Source organism: Platichthys flesus, chromosome 19 (genome assembly GCF_949316205.1).
Source record: "Platichthys flesus chromosome 19, fPlaFle2.1, whole genome shotgun sequence".
In the NCBI taxonomy this organism is placed as follows: domain Eukaryota; kingdom Metazoa; phylum Chordata; class Actinopteri; order Pleuronectiformes; family Pleuronectidae; genus Platichthys; species Platichthys flesus.
The window spans coordinates 2,405,860-2,432,055 of NC_084963.1; the positions used below are offsets into that span (position 1 = coordinate 2,405,860).

General features: G+C 46.2%; 1 protein-coding gene across 1 annotated transcript in view; it reads left to right on the forward strand.

The window, feature by feature from the left end:
• Positions 1–475: 475 nt before the first annotated feature.
• Positions 476–26,196, forward strand: part of LOC133975317 (voltage-dependent N-type calcium channel subunit alpha-1B-like) — an 83,516-nt gene continuing 57,795 nt past the window's right edge. The window contains exons 1-4 of the mRNA XM_062413244.1: positions 476–594; positions 17,977–18,068; positions 19,174–19,329; positions 21,485–21,687. Of these exons, the coding sequence (XP_062269228.1) occupies positions 476–594; positions 17,977–18,068; positions 19,174–19,329; positions 21,485–21,687 (570 nt within the window). The remainder of the gene's footprint in view (positions 595–17,976; positions 18,069–19,173; positions 19,330–21,484; positions 21,688–26,196) is intronic.

Below are 26,196 nucleotides of genomic sequence, written 5' to 3' on the forward strand. Positions count from 1 at the left end.
TTCAGAACCCAGAGTCGGCCTAGAATGCAGGTTAACAACTGGACAGACAGAAATTCAGCTTTTAGTCCCTTTTTGCTCAAGTTCAAACATTTGGGCAGAAACCTGACGGAGGCCACAGGATCCCGAGACCCGACCCAAACCCTGACGCACCCTGAGCCACCAATCAACAACAACGAGCAGCAGCTCCTCCCTGTGTAGAATCGTGACTCTCACTCAGCCCAGGATCAGTGTTTAAAGTGAGTCTACTTGACTTCACTTGTGTGTTTGATGAGCAGAGTCAGAGGTGGAGGGAGATGGAGCCGAGGTCAGTTTATATATTCATGGAGCCGTGAATACTAAACGTGGATTTACAAACAAGCTGAAGCTCGGTCACATGGAAAATCCAATTAAATGTGTCATTTGAAGAACAGAGTTTAATCGATGACCGGAGAGGAACCTGTGACAGAAGTGTGTTCAAGCGTAGACGTCTGTAAAGATGGATGACGTGTCCTCACTTCCTCCCCCGATCCAGAGACGAAGCCAAAACCTCCTGGAGTCAATCGACGTCATCAGGGCAAGATGGCGTCGATTGGAGCTGAAGATGATTGAGCTTCGGTATCAATGTCCCGTACATACGCTGGAGCGACTACTTAGCTTTGACTGTATATGAGGATGGACATGACAGTGTCTTTATCGCCCCCTGGTGGCTGCTTGCAAAATAGGTCACCCCGCCCGCTTTCTATAAATTTGGTTTTAGTTCTTTTTTCTTTTAGATGCTCTAAAAATGATGAGAGGTCACGATCGACTGACTTGCGATCGGTCGAGTTGTGTAACATTGTGTCTCCGCTTGTCACCTTTTTCAAGATGGCAGCACCTGGAGGTGGAGACACGTGTTGTGTATATTTTCATAGTCATCGCTGAACTCCTATAATCTGGGCCATAAAGCTATTGAGAGCATTTCATCCTTAAAAAACCCACAGCAGTGAGTGAGGGAGGCAGCCCAGTGCAGACCTACTGGTCCCCATGCCAACTGGTGTGGATGTGATGGTTTATTTACCTCCAGCACATTGTGTGTTTCTGATAGCAGCTCTTCCTGGAAGGCGAGGCGGCTCAGGCAGCGCGGCTCGGACCACAGTGTGTGTTTCTTTTAATCAATACCTCTCTGCACTGCCTCCGACTTCCAGCTGCTTCCCACTCCCTCTCCACGGTCTCTGCCTGCGTCGCCGTGAACGCAGATATTTAGGAAATCTGGGAGTTTTAGTTCCCACAAGGAGCGATTCACTATGTCAGAAAGAAAAGGGAGACAGATGGGAGAGTGGGGGGAGAGGGAGGGAGAGAGTGTGAGGAGCTGGAGGAATGAATCAACTGGAGCCTTGTACCTTTTTCTCTCGTGGCAGTGATGTGAGCGTTCGATAACGATGATGTGGAGATGAGTCTGTTGTCAGATATAAACCTGGACGTCCTGTAGAAATGTCAGATTCAGTCCAGATACAGAGCGTCAGTGCTGCTGATGGACGTTCACACCTCGTCTGCACCTGCAGAGACAAACAGGTCAATTTTGATGCTTTCCTTTCTTTATTTCCTTATCCTTCTCCTCTTCTTCATCTTCCTTCTCCTCTTCCTCATTTCCTTTCTTAATTTCAATGTCCTCCTAGTCGACTTTTTCCTCTTCGTCATCCTCCTTTTCTTTGAATAGTTCCATCTCCTCCTCGTGAACTTCTTCATCCTCCTCTTAATCCTTTGTTTATTCCCTTATCTTCCCCATCAACGTCTTCATCCTCCCCCTCCTGTATTTTCTTCTCCACCTCTTCTACTCCCTCATTATCCTCCTCATTCTCCTTATTTGGTTTTCTCGGCCAAATCCTTGTTGACACTCAGTCAACGGTCTCAAAATGAACCAATAAACATTTTTCCACGTGGATCTCTTCCCCGTGTGCTCGCTTGCACTCTTGTCCCTGAAGTTTTTCCCGTCCATGCAGACAGTCAGGCCTCTGCGCTGCCTCGTTCCACCGGGTTCTGTGGTGTCAATACAGCTCAACTCACACCGAGGGACGTGTCAGTCAATCAAGTTAACTGACGTGCAACAAATTCCCTTTTCATTGTCAGGAGCTAATGGCTCAGAGCTGATTTCACTTCTTCAAGTGTTGCAGGTTTGCGACCGCGGGGGATTCAACCAGTACGAACACGACACCAGTTCTCTTCCCCTTATTGGATGTTCTCATAAAGACAGACGCATGGTTTCATATGGACGTCTGTATCAACGCTGAAGGTTGAATGTTCCCTCTTGATATAAATTTATGCTGTAACGTTATTGCCTGGACTCTCAGGCATCAATCACGATGTCCCCGTGGGGAGCAGCTCTTTATTGCTCAGATACAGTGAAGTTATTGTCTTCCATCGGATTTATACTCAGAGACAAACTGTAGAGAAAGTGTTATCGTCCTCGTGGGAGATTTCTTTGTGGCTTCTCGCTGTGAAATCGGTGGTTAGAGTGAATATAGTGGTGTTACTCTGGGAGTCAGTGAATTCTCCACGACACAATAAAGCATTTGGCGTCAGTGCAACTCATGAAATCTCTTTCTATTTCCTTCCGCTCTTGTCTTTATCTTTTCATCTCTTTCTCTCCGTCTCTCTCTCGTTTTTCTTTATTCTGACGATCACCCCCCCCCCACCGAGGTCACGCGCTGCCAACAAGTCCTCCCGTCCCAGCAAATGACATTTAAATGTTAACGCCGCCTCAGATGTCTCCGAACCCCCACAATGCACCCTGTCACTTCCCAGCCTCTCCACTGTGGCCTGTGCCATGGTTTCTCCGTGTTAACATACTGGTTTACACACTCGGCCTCCTGTTGCATCGGCTGCTGAGATCAGTCTTTTCAAGTCGTGACGTGATTTTTACGCTCTTCATCAAGGTTCATCTTTCTCTTCTTCTCCTCTTCCTCTTCATCGAGGTTCATCTTTCCCTTCTCCTCTCTCTTCCTCTTCCTCTTCATCCAGGTTCATTATTCTCTTCTTCTCCTTTTCCTCTTCATCGAGGTTCATCTTTCTCTTCTTCTCCTCTTCCTCTTAATCGAGGTTCATCTTTCCCTTCTCCTCTCTCTTCCTCTTCCTCTTCATCGAGGTTCATCTTCTCCTCTCTCTTCCTCTTCCTCTTCATCAAGGTTCATCATTCTCTTCTTCTCCTTTTCCTCTTCATCGAGGTTCATCTTTCTCTTCTTCTCCTCTTCCTCTTAATCAAGGTTCATCTTTCCCTTCTCCTCTCTCTTCCTCTTCCTCTTCATCGAGGTTCATCTTCTCCTCTCTCTTCCTCTTCCTCTTCATCGAGGTTCATCTTTCCCTTCTCCTCTATCTTCCTCTTCTTCTTCCTCTTCATCAAGGTTCATCTTTCCCTTCTCCTCTCTCTTCCTCTTCCTCTTCATCGAGGTTCATCTTCTCCTCTCTCTTCCTCTTCCTCTTCATCGAGGTTCATCTTTCCCTTCTCCTCTCTCTTCCTCTTCTTCTTCCTCTTCATCAAGGTTCATCTTTCCCTTCTCCTCTCTCTTCCTCTTCCTCTTCATCGAGGTTCATCTTTCCCTTCTTCTCCTCTTCCTCTTCATCGAGGTTCATCTTTCCCTTCTCTCTCTCTTCCTCTTCCTCTTCATCGAGGTTCATCTTTCCCTTCTCTCTCTCTTCCTCTTCCTCTTCATCTCTTTCCGCTCCGTCACCGTCAACACACTTGGTTACCAGGAACCACGGCAACATCGAGGCTGGGATCTGAGAGAAAGTGAGAGCGTGTGTGTGTGTGTGTGTGTGTGTGTGTGTGTGTGTGTGTGTGTGTGTGTGTGTGTGTGCGTGTGCGTGTGTGTGTGTTGTGTGTGTGTCGGTCTGAATTCTACCACATTCAGGGAGGCATGTTAAAGCAGCTGATTGGGGAACAGTTTGTCTGATTGGGTAAAAGAACAGATCTCATTCTGGCTCGATTGTGAATACATTCAGTATGATGTCAAATTGTGTGTCTGTCTCTGTGTGTGCATGTGCATCTTCACGGTTCCCTCCCTGTTATTGTTACCACTGAACCCACATCACTGTGTGTTTCTGCTGACACATTTTAGAACACATCACCTGAGTGTAAACAAAGCTCCGGAGCTTCCATTGAATCATGAGACGTATGAATTCATACGTAGAATCAAACTGACATAAACAAACAGAAACATGTGATCTCCCTTCTCTCTCCCGCCCACTCCTCTTTCTGACTGGTACTGGTTCCTTCGCTCCGGCTGTGGTTCCTCCTCGAGATCCCGATGGAGCCATTGTCATGTCGTCTTCCTGTTTCTATGGTGATTCTCTCGCCCCGGTGCTCCCTCACTCGCCCCAGTGACTTTCAAGCATGTCCATGCCCCCCCCCCCCCCCCCCCCGACACTCTCCGTCTCGCTTCATCTCACTTACTCCCGATCGAATTAGCTTTATTAATTCTAATGAAGTTTTCAGGGAATGCGAGTGCAGGCGCCACGAGGTTGTGGAGAAGGTAATGATGTAGAAACTCGGGGAAAAAAGGATGAAAGCTGATGTTCTTCACGTTACTACACTGTTTACACCCGGAGGATTCAAAGAGGATTAACCTGGAAGCTAATGAGCTGCTTGTTCTCTGCTACATGTGAACACACTGATCTTCTGTCTCGTGAACAACTCAGTGTCAGATTGTCTGTCGGACATCTGTGAACGAAACATCTGGAGAACACCTTCAGGGGATTTGTTGTTGCTTTCTCTGCCGTGTTGTGTTGTGATGGTGAGTTCAATGTTTGATTTTGGTGAAGCACTTTCGTTTCTCCCGGCTGCAGCAGCGTTGCAGGAGTGTTGTTCTCTCTCTGTTTGGTTGTCTACAGAAGTTTGTCTGTGATGTTTACATCCTGCAGAGGAGGTTTGGTTTTTAATGCTGTTTGTCTGTCTCTCTGCAGGATCTCACAAAAACTACACAACAGATTTGTTCATGTTAGGAAGGTAACAAATATTCTATGAACTGGGGGAAATTTGGTGCAGCTCTGGATTTTATAAATTTAAATAATCATTTCTAGGGCCTAGTTACTTATTTAGTTGCTGCACAGAGACATAAAGAGCAGGAACCTGCAATAAGCACTAGTGTAGCTAAGATAATCTCTAATAATTCTATATATCAAGATACATTTTGAAGCGTATATAAATAAAGTGCTGGATCCATGATGGTTTCCACCTTGGCGCGGATGTAAAGAGGTAGAAAGCTCCAAGTGGCCTCTGAGTGTTCTGCAGGTTGAACATACTGTGTATATATTTAGTTGGACCTGGTCACAGACAAAAATAAATCAACATATAGTGTGTTTTCTATCCTGTGAGATCCTGACATTGCCTGTAATTCATAGTATGAGATGTCATAGGTTCTCACCTCACTCGACTCTTTCCTCTCTCTCGTTCTTTCTCTTCCTCCATCTTGCTGGTGCCTGATTGGACGTCTCTTATTCTGAAGCTTTGAGCCAAACACACACCTGCTCTCCCTCCCGGACAGGAAGCTGTGAAAAGACTCTGGAACATGTTCCGCTGTCACTCGGCCAAAAAACAGGAACCTCAGGCAGATGTGGGCGGGCTCATACATACATGTTCATAGATCAACATGCAAACACGCAAACACACACATGCAGAGAGTGTCTCACAGAGCCTGAGGATGGACAACACCATGACAAATTACACATGCACACTTCAGACAACACAGACGTGCGCTATTTAATCTGCTGAAGGACACGTGTGTTCTCGGATGAGAAGATAGAAGTGTGTTTACAGTAAATAATGAACATGTGAGTAGTGAGAAGGAGCAGGGCCGTGAAATGGTTCAAATGGTGGTGGTGGTGGTGGGGGGGGGGGTCTGTCTGTGGCTCAGGGGTCAGAGAGAGTCGTCCACTAACATGACGTTTGCTGATTCGATCCCCGGCTCCTCCAGCTTGGATTCTGAAGTGTCCTTGGGCAAGAGACTGAACCCTGAATTAAGAGAAATGTTTTCACGCTCTAGATACAATAAACTGAAGAGTGGACACAGACTGTTTCTGTGGTTTGAGAGTCAACGTGATGTTTCCAGGTTTCTCTCTCCTGCTCCACATCGGTCTGATGTTTCATTCGTTAAATTCAAGATGTGGAAATTTGCAGATTTCCTTTGCGTTGGCCTTTGCATTTTATTTATTTAAAATATGAAAGATGACGATGAGTTGAGCATAATCAACATCATTTCATCTGTGTGTTTGTGAGGCCACTCGGTGGGCGGGGGGGGGGGGAGGGGGGGTTCGAGAGAGTGTGCAGTGAGTGCAGTGTGACCGTCATCCATCCCTCACTGTACTCTGGACGTGCCCCCCCGACCGTTCACACTACGTGTTAGTGTAGCGCCTCTGCATTAGCAGCTCTGTGTCAGGAACTCCCGCTTTCTCTTCAGCTCCAATTCACCGACATAATAGTGAGACATCAAGAGTGTAAGCGTGGGAGGGAGGGAGGGAGGGGGGGGGGGTTCGGCTGAAGGAGACAACATGCAGTCACTGACTAGTTGTTTTTGTGCACGTGTGGATAATCGTCCTGTGTGCATTTCCCTGTGTACACACATCGTGCTCTTGTCGTCCTCAAGATGGACGACGCTGGGGGTTTGCAAATACAGGACAGATTCTGAATGTGATTAATCACGAGGAGATTACAGTCAGTTTGTGTAGCAGCCATAATATGTGTGTGTGTGTTGTGTGTGTGTGTGTGTGTGGCTGGTCCCCGCGGCTCGGCGGCACCTGTCTGCTGCTGTGTTTGGAAACAGAGACGTGTCACAGGTGTGAACCTCTCAGGCTTCTCCTGAACGTAAGCTGCTCATTTTCCAGCTCATTAATCTCGACCTCGATCCAGAAACCTCCTGATGCCACCAGGACCCATTCATCTCTCTTCTGATGACCTCACACAGCGTTTCAGTCATAAACCTCCGTCTGGATAATGTTTCTTTAAAAGGTTTCAAATGTATTGTGGAGCAACGATACAATACTTACAAATTGAAAATACCCCTCAGTTTCGCACTAATCTAAATATAATTACGCATATTTACTTTTTTAATGTTTATACCTCATAAACATGCAGCTACTGTGTGCAGCAAGTATTTATTTTTAAACCATAGACTGTAAATAATAGTAATGACTTGACAGCTCCCCAAGGCATCCTGATACCCCCTGGTGGCTGGCAGCAGTATAGGTATCCTTCATGTTAGTGGATGGGACATGGACCAAACTAAAAAAGGATGGTTTCTGTCATTTTGACGTGGTTCTTATCACACTGATGTTTGTTCAAGTGTTTATGTGTCTTATAAGTTTGGTTTTTAATGTATGTGATGATGTGATGTGATGAGTGGGAGGAAGCCGAGACATGCCTTCCATCTTCATTAACAGTTTAATGATTTAAACACCCAATGCTTCTTTTAATATTTTTAGCTCAGTGGAGTAAGGTTCCGTCGACTTGTGTGTTCATGCTGGTTCCTCCTCCGTGTCGCTGCCCCTCTTTACAAATCTACGCTGTGATAAGACCACGTTGATTTATCTTCTTGTTGCTAATGAGTTGACGGCTGATTACTGTGTCGTTTACGAGCTCTCAGTAATGGCCTCGTATAGACAAGGTGATTTACGGCTGATGGTGCTCAGAACAGAACTGGCCACACAGGTTCATTTTAGATATGGATTAGCAATAGCCTGCCACCGTAATTTTACTCAGCTCCGTTTGTGTAAATAACAAAAAACCTTGACGTCCTTGAACCCAGACCTGGAATCAGCCGGTGACGATGAAGTGGAAGGCGTCTCTTTAATGTCGCTTTAGAAGTCGAGCGGCTGCAGGTTTGACGTTTCCTTTCAGCTTTGCCACAAACACAGAGAAGTGCATTAGTCCAGATGATGTGAAAGTGTTTGTAACCGTCTCAGGCTCAGAGGGAGAAGACCTGGTTTCTGAAAAGCTCCTCAGCTCGAGCGTCATGAGGAGACTTGTGTGACTCGTTAGTTAAAGGTCACATCACAGAACACAGAACGTTTTCTGTCTGCTGGTTTCATATCAGGGAGCAGGACCGATTATTTAGCATAATGTAAACAGACTTTGAATTTTCTTTTTTATTGTATATCGTATTTGCCCTTAATTATTTCTGCCAAGAAGGAAATGAGTAAAATAAAATAACGTCCTTTTTATTTGGACACATCTGTTTCACAATGATATGAATGTTGAGGTTAAAAGAAATATGACCTAAGGGAAATGTATATAGAAAACAACAGGGGGCCAAGGATGAGGCCTTGGGGAACTCCACAGATCAGACGGACCACTGATGATAAATAATAATCTCTAATAACCTAACATTTTAAAGAGGTTTGAACATATTTTTATTTATTTTGAAGGTGTAATAGTTTCGGGTTGGTGCACGTCAGATCTTTTTCTCTGTTTCCTTTCTACTCGATCAGCAGTTTCTCCTTTAAATCCCTGGACTTTTATTCGTAAAAGATAATTATAGCCCTAAGATGCAGCTGTGTAGGTGATTTGTCGAAGCTTTTGGCAGCTACGGTTTTGGTAACGGGAGAAGCAGGATGTGTTGGAGGAGGAGGAGGAGGAAGCCGGGCGATGGCAACACTAACATGCTGATGTGTTAGTTCACTAATTAGCACTAAACACACAGAACAGCTGAGGCCGATGCTTTTGCAGGTGTTAGCTCATAAACCAGAGGATCGGACAAATTATAAATTTGACCCGACGACGGCTCTGGAACATCAAACATTAAGTCACTGACGTTATCGCGTGTCATCCTGAGAGGAGGACGGGGGTGTTGGAGGATGTTCAAGCCTGGTCCAGTCTCATTAAGGCGCTGGCGGAATAATAGATTTTAAAAACTCTCTTGTCCTCGAGACGGAGGAAAGAATCATCTGCTCCATTCAGGCGATGACTGTTAACGGGTGTTAGCAGCAGACACCGAGCTGCGAGCTTCACACAGTCAATAACTCAGTGGGTTCAAATCTCACTTTGCCTCGTGAGAGAGTTTTGATTTAAGCATGAAGCAGAAGAACATTGATGTTGAGACACAGACACGTTTGAGATCTGATTCTCAAATGACTCTCTGGGTCTGAGGAGGAAAAACCCAGGAAGGGGCTGGACATGCCATCAGCAAGTAAACGGATCAGAGACGAGGAACAGGAAGTGCTCGGTTATTATCTCATCATAATCTCTTCCCGTTTGTTTCCTGCATCAAAACACAAGGAAATGATGTCGCAAACAGATTTTCTTAAAAATGTATGTAAGTGATTTAGTGAACAACAATAAAATGGAGGATTTAAAAAAAGTGTATGCAGAGGCCGACTGGGAATAAATTGTGGATGATTTAATGACGGTGCTTTTATTGTTTAGATGCCGTTTTTAAAACACCTCCTTCCCTGCTTCTCCTGTGGATGTGACTTTGTTTTCTGCCTCTTAAGGAGGACCTGACAGAAATACATTACACAACATATTGTTATAATATGAGAAGTATTGGAATAATTTCACTCTCTGACAGATTCCATTACTTTTATGTCTGCCGCGCTCGGCCACGACGCAGCCGTTATGTTTGTTGGCTTAAGAATGTAATTCGTCAACGGAGACTAAATTGATTAGCATAGATTATATCCTCTGTCTCCCATTAAAGCCCTGAGTGCCTGCAGCACCGCGGATTTATTTAGCTTCACTAAATTCTTTCTTCTCGGTCGGATCCCATCGAGTGTGAGTCCGTCCGACGTTTGGTTCTCTGAGTTCTTGTTCAGACGTGAGGCCTCGAGGGAAAACCTGCACTGAGGCATAATCTCTGATGAGTGGATTCTGCACTTATTACTTGATTATTGAAAACGTGATCTTGTAAATTTATATATTTTATATGTATGACCTTTGTTTAACGTGTTCTTTGGTGTTTCACTTTGGTCCATGTCCCATTTGATAAGACGTAGGGGGCGGGTTTACGGCCTATAATGCAGCCAGCCTCCAGGGGGCGATCAAGAGTATTTGGCCTCACTTTTGTGCGGCTGTCATGTTTATTTATATGGTTTTATCCAGATTATTAGCTTTAAATATTAACACACAGGTTTTATTATAAGTATATTTCAAGATAGACAAATTAGTTATTTCTTTACTCGCTAATCAGGATGTGAACTTACATTTCTGTGCTTTTTCCCTCATCTTGTTTTTTGAAACTTTATCAACATCACCACACTGAAGCTTTTGTGTCTGAGGGACCAGATTCAGACGAGGGAGACGAACAGATTGAAGGAAACGTTTTCTGGTGACGACAGCCTCTCGCTTTGCAACAGATAACACGAGTCGGGTGAACAAACAGATCACGAGTCGAGCAGAGAAAATTGCAGATAAAGGATATTAGAATGTGGTGCATGTGTGTTTTGTGTCTACGTCAGAGGATCAGAATCATTATTGATTCCTTTGTCGAGACAGAGATGAGCTCTGTTGTGTTTTTTTTGTGTGTATTTGACTTCTTCACTTTGACACCAGGTACAGTTTCATCAGCTGCTTCACCTTCGTTTGGTTAATTACTCATCATTTTGTATTGAATACTTTAATGTGTGTAGATGTTTCAATTAGTCCAACTTCATCTAATCTGATCCAGCTCATAATTATAAGACTTGACTGCAACAAGTGTAGAGCGGGCTAAAGGTGTTTCTTCTTCTACATCCTGCAGGAACTGGGGTTTTCACTTCCTGTTCAGAGTAACGAGCCAGCTTGACATTGAAAATTAAACTTTTGGCAAGTTGCTAATGAGCTTCTTTGGACTTTGGTGGCCGTCTTTGGCAGTGTTTCTAATTGCAAGTAGTCGTAACTTGGATGTTTATGATCCTTTCATATCCGTTCAGAAACATTTCTTTATACATGCATCTCATCGCCTGCTGCAGGGACGATATTCCATTCCCCTCCATCCTCCTTCATCCCACACCATCACTATTGTAATTAGTTTTTTAATGCCTTTGCGTCCGGCTGTTCTGCTCAAAAAGATTATTACGCTTTTAATTGTTTTAATTAATATCGTCATGCTGCAAATATTTATCTGTCTGTTGCTAAACTGTTGCAAGCTGCAGGAATGAAGACCCAGATATTAAATATTCAGTTCATATCTTTGTTTTGTGTTGAGCTGTTGTCACATGTTGTTCAAGTGTGTAAAACATCCAGCGTCTGCAACCACAGGGACCAGGAAGTGATGAAAAGCAAATTGAGTTAAAGAAGAAATGAAGTCGAGTCCAAAAATTAAAATCAATACAGAAATCATAAAAACTAAATGAGACTCTCCAGATTCATCTGTTTCACAGCGGAGACGTGTCGGTAAATGCAGACAGTAAATCTATCAGTGTGAGGCTTTCATAAAAAATTAATTTATTCCCTACCGGGGGGGTGATTACATTAATGAAGTCATGGACAGAGTCAGATACTAATGTACACAACTGTTTAATTATTTATTCGCAGACACAGTCGGCTCCATCGAGCTGAATTTAATATAAACTTCTTGAATCAGCTCCTTTTGGAGGAGATATAGATCGCTTACTTTAGAACAGATGCATATAGTCAAAAATTACCACTTATATCAGGATTCATTTCTGAGAAATCATTGATTCCAGTGGCGTCTCATTTGCAAAAATCAATTTGTGAAATGATCCAAACTTCCAAACTCTGTTCCTGCCAATAAACACCATGAACCTGTGAGTGAGATCCTCATGAAAAGATCTAGAAGCTTCACAAAGATGCAATATTTGCAACTTTTTGGAATATAAATAGTTTTTCAGCCTTAAAGCCACAAAAAGTTTTGTCCCTCTGAGTCGCAGGATGAGGAGAGTGTTTGCTGATCTGATGTAACAGAGGCGTTCTCCTCAGACAGAGGGAAACAAATCCTGTTTGAATATTTCCAGCCGTATATTTACTGTCTGGCTTTTTATTAATCTGGGTTTTTATTACTGTTGTTCCGTGTGTTTGTGGCGCCCGCTCCCTCGCTCGCTGCCTCCCTGTTGTTCTTTATTAGATTTTCCGAGGAAAGGCGTTCGGTTGTTTGAAAGTCACGACAGAGATGAAGGTTTGTTTCCCTCGACTCTGATCGTGTTTGTGCTTCACACGCTTCACACGGAACGGAGTCGGACAGGAAACTCTGTTTTACATGAAGGCTCGGATTCATCAAACCCCCCCCCTCAGGCTGCAGCTCCACCGATGCACCTCCAGATGTGTAGAGCGACTGGGCGCGTGCACGTGGAGCGCGTGGCATCGTGTCACGTGCACGCCGCTCTCCACAGAGGATTCAGCTGACGAGGCCTGATTACTTTCACAAACATAAATCACTGCACATCTTGTCAGGACGTGTCCTCGGGGGACGTGTCCTCTAACAATAGCTCTCGTACAGTGAAGTCATTACTGTTACTCAATGGATGGGTCATGTACAAGCTGTACTACTACATACTACATTACTAGTACTACAACCACGACTACTGTAGTGTTTTAACTTCAAAACACAGATTTCCCGGCTATAGGAGTCTTCAGGCTTTAGTTGTGATATTTGTTTTTTGATTGTCTTGCCTGTGGCTTCATCCTGACAGTCCATTACTGACGGTCTTGTCAGAACCACCTGCCGCCTGCAAGATGAACACCTGCTTCCTGTTTGAATTCATGTGATGAGATGCTATCGGATCAGTTATAAGAACAACATCTTGACTGTGTGCTTGTGTGTGTGTGTGTGTGTGTGTGTGTGTGTGTGTGTGTGTTTAAACAGTCTGATCTCCTAGGACGACAAAGTAAAGTCGAACTTTTGTTCAGTTTTCTGTATTTGAAGTTGGTAAAAACAAAGAATAAGTTTGTTGTAATATTCAAGTTAAGTTTATTTATCATCACATCAAAAACAACCAGAGTTGAACAAAGTGATGTTACTACAATAATATAACAGAATAAAATATAACACAATAGGAATATGGTTCAAAACTGAACCCCACATAAAAGTCCTCACCTGTGACTGTAAACTTGAACGCTCTGTGTATTAACCAATAATGTTCTTGCTGTACTATGTACAAATGTCAAATTGTATAGAAAGATTCTGATACTCCCCCCCCCCCCATCCCTCTGTGCACATGCAGCATCCTGTCACCCCTCCCCCCTCTCTCTCATAATATGGTCTCTCCTGGTTCTAAAGGAAACAGGAGATTCTCAGATCTTGTTTTTGAGTCTAATAAGTAGTAATCCCCTGTTTGCATGTGTGTGCGTGTGTGTGTGCGTGTGTGTGTGCGTGTGTGTGTGCGTGTGCGTGTACGTGCATGGACGCCATGTTAATTCAGAGCCACAGCGCTGCGATGGCGGCCATGTTTGACGACGAGCGTCTTTGGCAGCGACAATGAGTCCATGAGGACCCCCCCGTCCGTCCCCATGTGCATTGTGGGAAATGCTTGGTCTCCTGACTCTGTCACAGCTGTACAGTCACTTTGTATAACGTCATGGCAGCGCGCAAATACACACGCCCACACACACACACACACACACACACACACACACACACACACAATCTCACAATCTCACACAAGCTCACACTCGTTTCCCGTTAGGTAAGATGGTGGAAATGAGCTCTAAGTGGTCTGTGTGTAATGATCGGGCCTGTTTTCTAATTTTAATGGTGTGTGTGTATGTTAGTGTGTTGGTGTGTGTGTGTGTCTGTGTGTGTGTGTGTGTCTGTGTGTGTGTGTGTGACAATAGACTCTATTCTTGTAAATTTATGGTGCGTTTCCTCTCAGGGAGCATTAGTGATATTTGTCATGTGTTGTTTCACCAGTAGATTATATATCAGACATGGTTTTGTCACTTAGAAGCAACGAGGACCATCACAGCACTGGGAGTTTCTTTAAAGATAAACATGGACCTGATACCTGAGGGTGGTCATGATGGTTTGTTGAGGGACGTCTTCCATTAAAGAAAAAAATATGATTTCAAAGAAGACGATAGGTGAAGCAGGCAGACGGGTTTGGTGATCAGCTGGTGACGTGTGGACAGACGGGCGGTTCCTCACTGAGGCCTGTCAGCACCGTGTCCTGCTCCGTGTCCTCTGGGGCCCCGGACTCGTCCTCCACTCACATCCTGGACGTGTGAAAAACTCAATCACAGCCCGGGGCCCCCAGCTGGGGAGGGTCGCAGTAATTAAACCTCATCACTCAAGAGGAAGGCCCCCCCCCCCCCCCCCCCATCCCCCCCCCACACACACATATCTGTCACTCCTTCTGTTATTCTGCACATTTCCAGTTTCGTCCGACCGTCTCTTCTTTTAAACATCATATAACTTATTCAATAGGAGAATAAATGTTTCTCTCAAAATGTAGAAAAGGAAAAAATGAGACCGGACCGGACTCCAGTGAAGTGGGGATCTGAACCCAGGAGCTAAAAGACGGTGGAGCTACGTTGGCAACTTTAGAGTCGATTTACGTAGTAAAATAAAAAACTATCTGCGCTCACACAAGCGATTTAAGCTCAGGGTAGCTTATCTTAGCAAACATTATCACCTGTACTGTAAGCAGCCAGCAGGGGGCGACCAAGAGGATTTGACGACTGAAAAGAAACCAATCAGGGAAGCTGTGCCCCAGAGTTTTCAAACTAAAACATATCAAAGTGGATTTCGCCTTAAAAGCTGCACAGAGCTGCAGAGTCGTTGATTATTGTTTTTCACACCCATTAGAAAAACTGTTAAAAGTAAATAAATCTCGATTAGCGGATCTGTAATTTGGGCGTGAAGTCGTGTTCCCACATCGGCCACTTCCATTCACGTTTATATCGAAGCTCATCCAGCGATCCTCGAGGTGTGAGTCATCTGGAAGAGATCGTCCACCGGGGAATAAACATCATCATCAGTCACATCTTGGCCATTTTACATTGTTTCTTTATGAACATTAATAGAAGCACATGTTCCTTCTTGTGGCTTTTGATGGACGGCGTGAGTCACTCTCGTATCTCTGTGTTGTTCTGCCGTTGTTTCTTCAGGGTTGAATAAGTTCGGCTTCTATTTATACTCCAGTGATGGAGGCTGAATCACAGCAGTCGATGAACCAGGGATTGTGTGAATTTGTGTGTTTGTGTTTAGTAGAAATCGAGCACACACGTGTCTGTTTTGTTTTTGTTTGAATGTGACGAGGTTGAATCATAAAACCTATTTGTCGATTTTCTTTTTCTTGTTTGGATTGGCTGACACCTGCTCGAAGACTTAATGATACCTGTGTGTGTCTGTGTGTGTGTGTGTGTGTGTGTGTCTGTGTGTGTGTTTGAACAAGTGACAGACGATAGCATCACCCTCCGTATTTCCTGTGCCAGTGTCTGGCGCCCACGCGGACATATTGTGGAGAAGATAAAGGGATATTAAAACTCATAGCTGCTTCTTCTGCCCGCTGCCTGTCCAACTACACACACACACACACATAAACACAACACACACACACACACACATTCGCTACATGTGTGCACTTAGCAGAACAAAGTGATTTACTGATTGCGGAGGACATAAAAACAGCACCGACAGTTGATTCATGTTTTGATATCCTCTTTTCATTCTGTCCTCAGGTCACACCGACTTTATTTACTCAGAGCAGAATAACAGTTATTGTTATTATTATTATTAATGTTTCAAATCTCAAAGTATCACACATTAGTTGTCAAGCTGTAAACGTGGCCCAGCTCGGTCCAGTTTGTCGTTGTGAAGCCTCGAGGTCTGTAAGTTTCACCAGCGCCATCTTGGTTTTCTGAAACCAGAAATGACCATATTTGGGGGTGGAGCAGGGGGTGGAGCCGGAGAACTCGAGGACCCCGCCCACTGAACCTGTTCCTCCAGCCCATTGGACGGGGGCCAGTTGATGCTGTTACTTACATTAGATGTAACGTTTGTGGTTTCTCTTGTCAGTCCAGCTGGTTGCCAGAGTCTATAAAGTGGATTAATGCGGCTACAAGGACGAACTGCACCATCTGCAGGGTGCTCTGTGTTTCCCATCAACATCTGGAAGAGCTTCTGATTTGGATCCTGGATAATCGTGAATTCACCGATGGGGTTTGGATGCTCAGCTCCTCCTCATGGAGATGGGGAGCTTCTCCTCCATCGCCTCCTCATCTTCCTCGTCCTCCTGAACCTCCATCCTCCCCTCTTCACCGTCCGCTGCATCAAATCTGCACAAAATCATATATTTTCTTTATCTTTATGTCCTTTAAACACACACTCTGGTCCCAGCAGACTGTTTTCACTCTTAATGATATTTACCCATAAAGCCACAGATGTGCTTTATCAGTTCCCATGCCAACAGGTAGCCAGGGAGCAATAAGCAACCTTTCTTATTTCCCTCTGTTTCTTCTTCTGTGTGCGTTGATGTGTGTGTTTGTGCGATTGCTCTTGTTTGCAGCGTAGTCGTCGTTGCACGCTTTCCCACCACATAAAAGCTATTGCCCCCCCGAGTGTTCTCTGCCTGCTTTGTGACTCCCCACAGTACTTAACTAAGAGGTTTTGAAAATCAGACCCATTTGGGGATGTTATGAATAATATCGTTTATACTCTAATGCATTTGAAAAAACGTGACGGATACGGTAAACAAGATGGTGGGGGGGGGGCAGGTTTCCTGTCTGAGGGGGCGGAGACACACGAGGACAAGACAGAAATAACTGAGATTCACAATCGGACGCAGAATCGCACAAGAATGAGAAATAATCCACAAGGTCGATAGAACAACTAGAAAAGAACAATAGTGTAGATTGTCGTCCTTGTGTTTCACTACGTGTCCTGGTGCTGATCCTCGTCTGCACGTACAAACAGATGCTATTCATGTTATGGGATTTATCCAATAACCTTCACTTTGTTTTTCAGCAGAACTACTCAAAAACTACTAAATCTATATCTGCATTTCTGAAATTCACTCATCACATGACGATAGAGCCTTTCATCCGAGCGGCCTTCTAGTTGAATATCATATCGTTTAAAGTTATTTATTTGTTTTTCTATTTATTTCACAGAGTTAATGAGGTGTTGATGATGTGCAGTTTATTAAAAGATGACCTGAACGTTCAGTCCTCGTGCAGCCGTTGCAGTTTCACACTTGTTCCTTCAAATTAAGCATCAGTGTGAATCCTGCTCTCAGGAAACTTGCCCCTCAGACCTGAACCCTGCAGATCAGTTTCAGTTGCTGGTTGGAACATTATAGATTATACTCATAGAGACGTATCAATATTATCTTTATATCATCTCAGCAAACTGAGGGATGTGCAGGTTTGAGTCCCACTTCAGATTAAAGTCCTGCTTGTTGCTGCTTCACTTCACACTCAATCTGTCTTCAGTGATTCTTACTTTGATATTCCTCCTCCTCTCGTTCTCGTTGACCTCTCTCCTGCATGTCGTCCATCTCTCTCTCTCTCTCTCTCCCTCTCTCTCTCTCTCCCTCCCTCCATCTCTCTCCCTCTTTTGCCTGGAGCATGTTTTCTTTCTGTTTCAGTGAAGCACTTAAGTCTACCCTACTGTGTACAGCCTGTAATGAGGACTGCCAGCTGTGGCTCAATGGCTAGTGCACACGGACATAAACACACAAACACAAACCTACATGCACACACACGCACATACACACACACACACACACACACACACACACACACACACACACACACACACACACACACACACACACAAACACACGCACGTACAAGGGCCAACCACAGTCACTTCTCCACTTCTAGGTAAAAGCAGATATAAATGGCACATGATGTAATCAGCTACATATGCGACCAGCGTATGTGATGTGTGTGTGTGTTTGTGTGTGTGTGTGTGTGTGTGTGCGTGCAGATTGAATATGTTTCTCATTTTGAGAGAAAGAAATGACGTCACCCTGGGCTCTGGTGGACTGAGATAATAAAAGCTATAGATATGTTTCAGTATAACAGTAAGATATTAATGATTTTAACGTGTGTGTGTGTGTGTCTGTGTGTGTGTATGTTTGTGTGTGTGTTTCCAGAATCTTGGCCACAGTGGGTTCAGACTTCGACCTGAGGACGTTGAGGGCGGTCCGGGTGCTGAGACCCCTGAAGCTCGTATCAGGAATCCCAAGTTAGTGACTCTACCAACACTTAAAACATGTTTAACTTTCTATATTTGAATGCCTCTGTAACTGTCTGATTCAGATTTCATCACGATACATGAATTATTGTCCTGCTGACGACTCCACAAACAAACAAATGGGGTGAAAACATGAATTCCAGGACAACAAAGAAAGAAACAAAGCTCTGACTCTCTCTCTGCTCCCCTCGTCCTCCCCTCTTCCTCCCCTCTTCCTCCCCACTTCCTCCCCTCTTCCTCCCCACTTCCTCCCCTCTTCCTCCCCACTTCCTCCCCTCTTCCTCCCCTCTTCCTCCCCACTCCCTCCCCACTTCCTCCCCTCTTCCTCCCCACTCCCTCCCCTCTTCCTCTTCTCTTCCTCCCCTCGTCCTCCCCTCTTCCTCCCCACTTCCTCCCCTCTTCCTCCCCTCTTCCTCCCCACTCCCTCCCCACTCCCTCCCCTCTTCCTCTTCTCTTCCTCCCCTCGTCCTCCCCTCTTCCTCCCCACTTCCTCCCCTCTTCCTCCCCTCTTCCTCCCCACTCCCTCCCCTCTTCCTCCCCTCTTCCTCCCCACTCCCACCCCTCTTCCTCCCCTCTTCCTCCCTACTTCCTCCCCTCTTCCTCCCCTCTTCCACCGCACTTCCTCTCCTCTTCCTCCCCACTTCCTCCCCTCTTCCTCCCCACTCCCTCCCCTCTTCCTCTTCTCTTCCTCCCCTCGTCCTCCCCTCTTCCTCCCCACTTCCTCCCCTCTTCCTCCCCTCTTCCTCCCCACTCCCTCCCCACTTCCTCCCCTCTTCCTCCCCACTCCCTCCCCTCTTCCTCTTCTCTTCCTCCCCTCGTCCTCCCCTCTTCCTCCCCACTTCCTCCCCTCTTCCTCCCCTCTTCCTCCCCACTCCCTCCCCACTCCCTCCCCTCTTCCTCCCCACTTCCTCCCCTCTTCCTCCCCTCGTCCTCCCCACTCCCTCCCCTCTTCCTCCCCACTTCCTCCCCACTTCCTCCCCTCTTCCTCCCCACTTCCTCCCCACTCCCTCCCCTCTTCCTCCCCACTCCCTCCCCTCTTCCTCCCCTCGTCCTCCCCACTCCCACCCCTCTTCCTCCCCTCTTCCTCGTCCCTCAGGTCTCCAGGTGGTCCTGAAGTCCATAATGAAAGCCATGGTCCCTCTGCTTCAGATCGGCCTGCTGCTCTTCTTCGCCATCGTCATGTTCGCCATCATCGGGGTGGAGTTCTACATGGGCAAGTTCCACACCACCTGCTTCCGGCTGGACACCGGTGAGAGCAGCAGCTTGTCCTGCTTTTTAATTATCCAGGAGAAACTTTCCTCCTCTCAGAACACACGGCCGAGAACAAACTGTATATTACATTTTAATGCAGCCGCACATAAATGATTCATAGCTCCTGTGTGTGTGTGTGTGTGTGTGTGTGTGTGTGTGTGTGTGTGTGTGTGTGTGTGTGTGTGTGTGTGTGTGTGTGTGTGTGTGTGTGTGTGTGTGTGTGTGTGTGTGTGTGTGTGTGTGTGTGTGTGTGTGTGTGGCTGCACATTCAGCCGCTGAGCTTATATCAACACAACCGACGAGGGCACGGCTGAATGTTTGACAGGCGTTTTCTCACATCTTGCTTTTGATGAATGGAAATATTCTCCAGGTTTTGATCGATGCCCTCGGCCGCGGCTCGATTCAGATTGTTGTGTGTTCGGCTCCTGATCGAACGCTAACTCAGACGCTGTTAATGAGTTCGTCTCTTCGTCAGGCGTTTGTGCTCGTCAGGATATTGCAGCAATAAAAAGTATTTCATCATGTTTATTTTACATTGCTGCACCATTTTTACCACTTTCAGACTTCCAGGCAGACATCACTTTCCGATTATCAATGCATTTCTGCACAAAATTCAAGAATGTTAATTCCCGGCCGTAAAAACCTAACTTTGGGGGAAATCTATTGTATATTAGTATCCTGAGATTTCTTAATATTTAATCTCCCTGTAAAGGTTTATGCCATATTCTGCTTTCATTCAATGTATCTGTGTTTGTTCACTGAACTCGTTTGTGTGGTCAAGGTTTGATTTCCCTCTGCTGGTGTCAGAGAGGGTGAAGATGTGGCGTGAGGGTTGTTGTGTGCGTGTATGTGTGTGTGTGTGTGTGTCAGGGTGCTCGTAGTAGTGTGAGCTGCTGTGACAGCCTGTTAATGTACAGTACGTGTGTTACTGAGTTATATTTAGTCACAGGGACGCAGCAGGGTTCGATTCCACCGAGCTGCGCCGGTGACAGCGTTGCAAACTGGCCCTGTTGTGTTGTTTTCAGTTGATGTGTGTCAATCAGTGAGTTCACAATCAGGTAACACAACAGACTCACATCTCGTGTGCGTTCACTGGGTTTCATGTAAACCTTTAGGATTGAAAAGTAAAAAATGTTCTGACATAAGCAGGTGCACAACAAGCACACACTCTGCCACACACACACACACACACACACACACACACACACACACACACACACACACACACACACACACACACACAGGCCGGCGCTGCAGTAATGACAGTGAAATTGCCTAATTAGTGACTAATGGTGGTGGTACAAAGGGGCATGGGTTCCAAAGAGCTGGTGTGGTGGAGCGGGGGAAGGCGGCGGCGGCGGGGGAGCTTGGCAGGACACGGCGTCTCAGGATTGGACGGATCAGGCGTCCCCGGTTTGGGCTCCAGACAGGACGGAGACCAGCCGGACGTGGTGGGCGGCGGGTGGAGTCAGCGGCAGGATTAATGTGGTAGACAGAGAGAACCGGCCAAGACTGAAGGGACGAGCCGGGGGTTAGATACCGGAGGAGGGGGGGTGATTCACAGCGATGCAGGTGGGATTGTGTTGGCCAGGCCCAGCCGGTGGTCTCTCACACACACACACACACACACATACACACATACAAAGACTCACACAGGAGGCCAGGCAGAGGAGGAGCTGCTCCCGGTGAAAGATGATGGAGCGTCCGGCTGACGCAGCACCCGTCAGGACGCGGGAGGCGATGCATCTCACAGGACTGACACCACAGACATGTCGGCCGTGCAGAATGGCTCCGCAAATCATCGTTAGAACTTGGCACGGCCCGTGATCGGAGCCGCTTGCCGTACGAAACGCTGGCTGCACCGGGCATCTGCTCCACACTCAGCACATTCATCCATTATCCTGATCCCCGACTGCTGACATATGTGGCTGCACCATCCGTTACACAAACCCTCAGCTGCCTCCACGGGAGCCTGGGAAACACACACACAGACGCCAGAACACATCTTGTTTAATGGGACCACACACACACAGACACACACACACACACACACACACACACACAGGGAGACGTATAAACATGTACACTTTTCTCCTTTCTCTCCAGGTCATAGACTCGTCCTCAGTTCACCTGTTAACAGGAACACCACTGACCCTTTGTCTCGTCCTCAGGTGAGAAAGCAGTGGACTGGCCGTGTGGCCTGGAGCCTCCGGCCAGGACGTGTCCCAACGGGACCCAGTGCAGGGAGTACTGGACCGGACCCAACTTCGGCATCACCAACTTCGACAACATCCTGTTCGCGGTGCTCACTGTGTTCCAGTGCATCACCATGGAGGGCTGGGTGGAGATCCTCTACAGCGTGAGTCCCTCCTTCCTTTTCTCTCTGTCGGTTTTTCATCAACTTCTCAAATCCTACAATCGTTTCTTGGCTCTTTGCATTTGTTGGAGGCAGCGTTGAGGGTTCTGTTGGTTCAATTGTTGTAATTTGACACAAGAAAAAATCTAATTTAAGATATATGAGAACTTGCATGTTCCTCAGAGGATGAAACTCTATGGAAAACCTCAGATTACATGTTCATCTTTTCAACACCTCTTGGATATAAACCATGTTACTTTAATGTCCCCATTGGCAGGATCTCTATATAGGGGGGAATGATTATATCTTGGTTGTGTGCGTGTGTGTGTGTGTGTGTGTGTGCGTGTGTGTGTATGACCTGCAGCAGAGACGCTGAACAGGTGAGGTCCCTCTGCAGGTTGTCAGGTTGTCAATTCAGTTTCTGCTCGAGTGGTTGAGACACATTGTTCCCGTCCACTGTCAGTGTCCGTGGAGCAGAGCAGCGAATACAGATGAGCCAATAAGTTCATTTTGAAAAAGAAAAAAGAATATTACCTTACTATAACAGGAAGTTATGCATTTGTAGTTTTGCAGATTGTAAATAGTAGTTCTTGATATTTTCCTTTTTGAGAACAAAATCCTGAAATCTGCCAAATGAGAAAGTACACGGTGGATCCAGGAAGTAGTCAGACCCCTTCGCACTTTAATGTGCTGAAGATCTGACTGATTTTATTTCATTGAAGCATTTTCTTCTTCCTCTCTTTCTCTCTCTCTCTCCGTCTTGAACGTTTCTCTTTGCTCGTCCTTCCTCTCCATTTTTAAATCTCCTCTTTAAATTCTCTAAAAACTTGTATTCGGATTTACCCCCCCCCCCCCCAACCCCTCCACCCCCAACCTCCCCCGTCTCCTGCCTTTGTTCCTCAGCTCCGTGTTTTCCTCTCCCAGGAGACATGGTGGTACATTGTGAGCCACTCACACAGCCATGTTTTCTCTCTCCTCCTCCTCTTCCTCGCCGTCTTCCTCGTCGTTTCACTCCCGTTGCTTCTCCGGGCTCATTATCCTAAGCGCCGGAGACCTGTGTGCACCGCTGTGATCTGAGAAACGCTCCCAGTCGCTGCTTCTTCTGTGAATTTTGCTCTTTTTAAATCAAACTCAATTTTCTTTTGATCCTTACCGGTTATTCTCATTTCCGTCTTTTGGTGTCTTTCCTGACCGTGTTCCTTCAGCCCGCCTATCTCAGTCTTTTCACTGTTTTCTTTTCTCCCTCTTCTTTAATCCTGATTCACGTGAAGATGCGGTTTTAAACTTATGAACCCTTTCACCACTCACACGTCAGATGAAGATAAATCTGGCTCTTGTGGTGGTCGGTGTGATCGCTGCTCTTAAGGTTTTACCAGATGAAAATCACCAGTTTCAGGTGTGTTAGTGTGGACGGGGATCAAACGCTTCAGTGGTCGGAGATTGTTTTAGATTTAAAACAACCATTTAGGAATAAAGCTGAGATCCGACGGGACGATTTAACCCGGATTCTCCTTCCCTGTGAAGTGGAGGTGAAATCCGGTCTGGAACCTGTTGGGATACAGAGCCGCTCTTAAACCTCACAACCTGCCGACCCACACCTCGAAATATATTTATATTCCTTCTTGACATTCGCTCCCAGAGAATGACATCATGGATTAAAAATACCTGAACCCCCCCCCCTGAGCTCAGTGAAGTTCTCCCTCAAGCTTTTGCTTAACGTGGGAAACATCATGCACAGGAAAAGAGCCATAGGTGTGTTTGTGTGGATGCAGTGGAGCATGCAGGCCGTGTGTGCATTAATATCCAGAGTCTACACATGTAGAAGCACTCGGGGGGGGGGGGGGGGGGGGGGCTCTATTCTGTGGATTATATACATTCCTGTAACCCGGCGTTCACCTCGCAGATTGATGACTGTGCCGCCTCCGGCCTGAGGGGGATCGTTTAGTCCCTCCTCTCTAATGGTGCTAAAGGAAAGAGCACCTCCCCCATCCTCCCCCCTTCATAAACCATCTTTATTCTGCTTTCCTCATTGCGCCCCCCCCCCCCCCCCCCCCCCCCCCCCGCGCTTACCTCAGCCCCCCCGGGGAGGCCACGCAGCAGGAGCCTGTGCTCTGCCGGCAGCTGATGTGAGGATATGAAACGCCGCTGTCTGCTGCTGTTGGTCCTGGTTTGTTCATCATAAAGATTTAATATCTGAGAGAAATTCATGTGTGTGACGCCAACTCAGTGTAAAGACCACGATGAACACTTGATACGTTTCAATGACACCACCTCATCGAGTCCCGAGGACGAGGAAGAAGAGGAGGTCACCGGCGAGGAAGTGATGAAGAGGCTGCATCTGACTCAACTTTTGCAAAATGTACTGAAACATCATCAGACAAGGAACTCTGGGAAATCAGATCCGAGCGTCCACAGTGCACGAGCAGCACGGCTCACGTGCACGAGTAGGGGGGGCGGGGGGGTATTTATTGTTTTCATTGCAGGGATGGAAACTTTTTGTGAAACGGGAACAAAGACAAACGTCCTCTGCCTCAGCGCAGTAATCCTCCTGAGGAGAAGAGAATGAGTGAAGTGAGTCGACGCTGCTTCCTGAGGTTTTAATCGTGAGAGGAAACTGGAACAGAGTCCAAGTGAAGGCAGATTTCAGATTATGCTAATGACGCCTGGAGAGAAGTATCCTCCCGTCAGTGTCGTCTTCAGCTCCATGTGACCGATCTGCAACTTCCAGAGCATCGGAGGCCAGATTACGATGGAATACGCATTCAGAGAAAAATAATGAGCATTATCCTTCTGTCGTTTACTGGCTTTCCCTTCATATTGCCTCCCCCCCTCCCCTACATCCACTAAGTTCCTCTTGCTGTGATAGTAACAGTCTCAAGGTGAAATCTGGGTTTTAACATGAAGGTTTTCTAGCTCTGTCTTATTTCCCTCCGCTCCTCGTTTATCATTCATCTCTCTGCAGCGCGTCACATGTTCACCTTCACTCTCCCGTCAGATCGCGTGTTCGATTCCGACGTGTCGTGTTATCAGCGTCCAGCAGCAGCTCCGTCAGATCGGACTCACAGATCCAGTCACCGACTCCCTCTGTGTCCCGCTGTGGTCAAAGGTAGAGTCGCTGTGACTAGAAACACAGGACTGTGGTGCTGAGGCTAAAACGGCAAATCCATCAAATTTATATTCTTCAACCAACTCCAGAGATTAGTTTCAGGGTCAGAGTCACATGACGTGAATGTCACATGACGTCACGTCTCCATCCGGCTCTTTGACTCGTCTCAGGTGCATTTCAAAACAAAAAGATTGAAGGTAACAGAATCTTTCATTTACTCCGGTCAGCGGGGGAGTGACTCCTCCGTGGCAGCTTCAGGGCGTGAGGCCGATTTCCTCAGCGTCGATTAATGTGGAAATCTTCATTTCATGCCCCGTGATTCTATTACACTTCCCTTGACCCAGTGGAAGCGGCTCTAATTACCTCTGCTGTGTCATTTTCTGGTTTCACACTTTAACAAATGGGCACGTCACTTCATGTTATATCTGCTTCCATTTCATTTCTTCCTTTGGGAGAAAGAAGAATTTTACTCACATGAGCGGTTTACAGGAATCTCCACATTTCAACAACAGGGAAATTTATATTTACATAAGCTTTATTCCCATAGATTGTTGTTGGAATGAGGATACTGTGTGATTGACAGCTCAACACCCCCCACCCCCCCCAATTATGGTTTCTTCTGGTTTCAAAAAACCAAGACGGCCCTTAACAACATGTCAAAGATCTACACGGCAGCTCACAAACCAATATGTGACGTCACAGTGACGTTGGGTTTGCAGTTTAATGTTAGTTTGTGTGTTTGTGTGTGTGTTTTTGTGTGCGTGCACCTTTTCCTCTCGCTTCATTAGAGCCGTGTGAGTCGCTGAGGAGGCTGCACCTTGACCTTGTCAGAGCGCTCGTCAAATCCTCGTAAAAATAGAGCGGCGCACGGAGACAGCTTCACATCGTGTGGACGATCAGTCACACGACCGCGTGTGAATCCTTTAATTACCCACAGCTCGCTGAGGTAATGATGTGGAAGTAGAGACACCGGAGTTAAGTGTGTGGATGCTTCCCAGGAGCACATGCTCATTTTTTTTTTATCTGTGCAAAGAAGAAAATTCATAATTCACTGTCAAGAGGGATCAAGGTATTTTGACGGCTAATGTTGATTTCTGGTGAGATTCAATCCTCCCGATAATCACCGGGGTGTTTCCACTGTGAGGCTGATCTGATTATCTGGCAGAATTATCATGGACATCAATTTAATTTCACTGAATCAGAGCCTCGCCCATTTTCTATCGTAAACATCAAACATGGATGTTTATGATTTTAAATCAAAGGCGAAGAGTTTTTAAATCTGCGAGTTCCCATGTCTGTGGAATCACGGCTCAGAAATGGTTTGTTTAAACAGAAAGCGTGTGGTCCTGTGTTCTCACAATTAGAAGATTAAAAATCTGTTAAATCGGGATGTCATATTTTTGCAG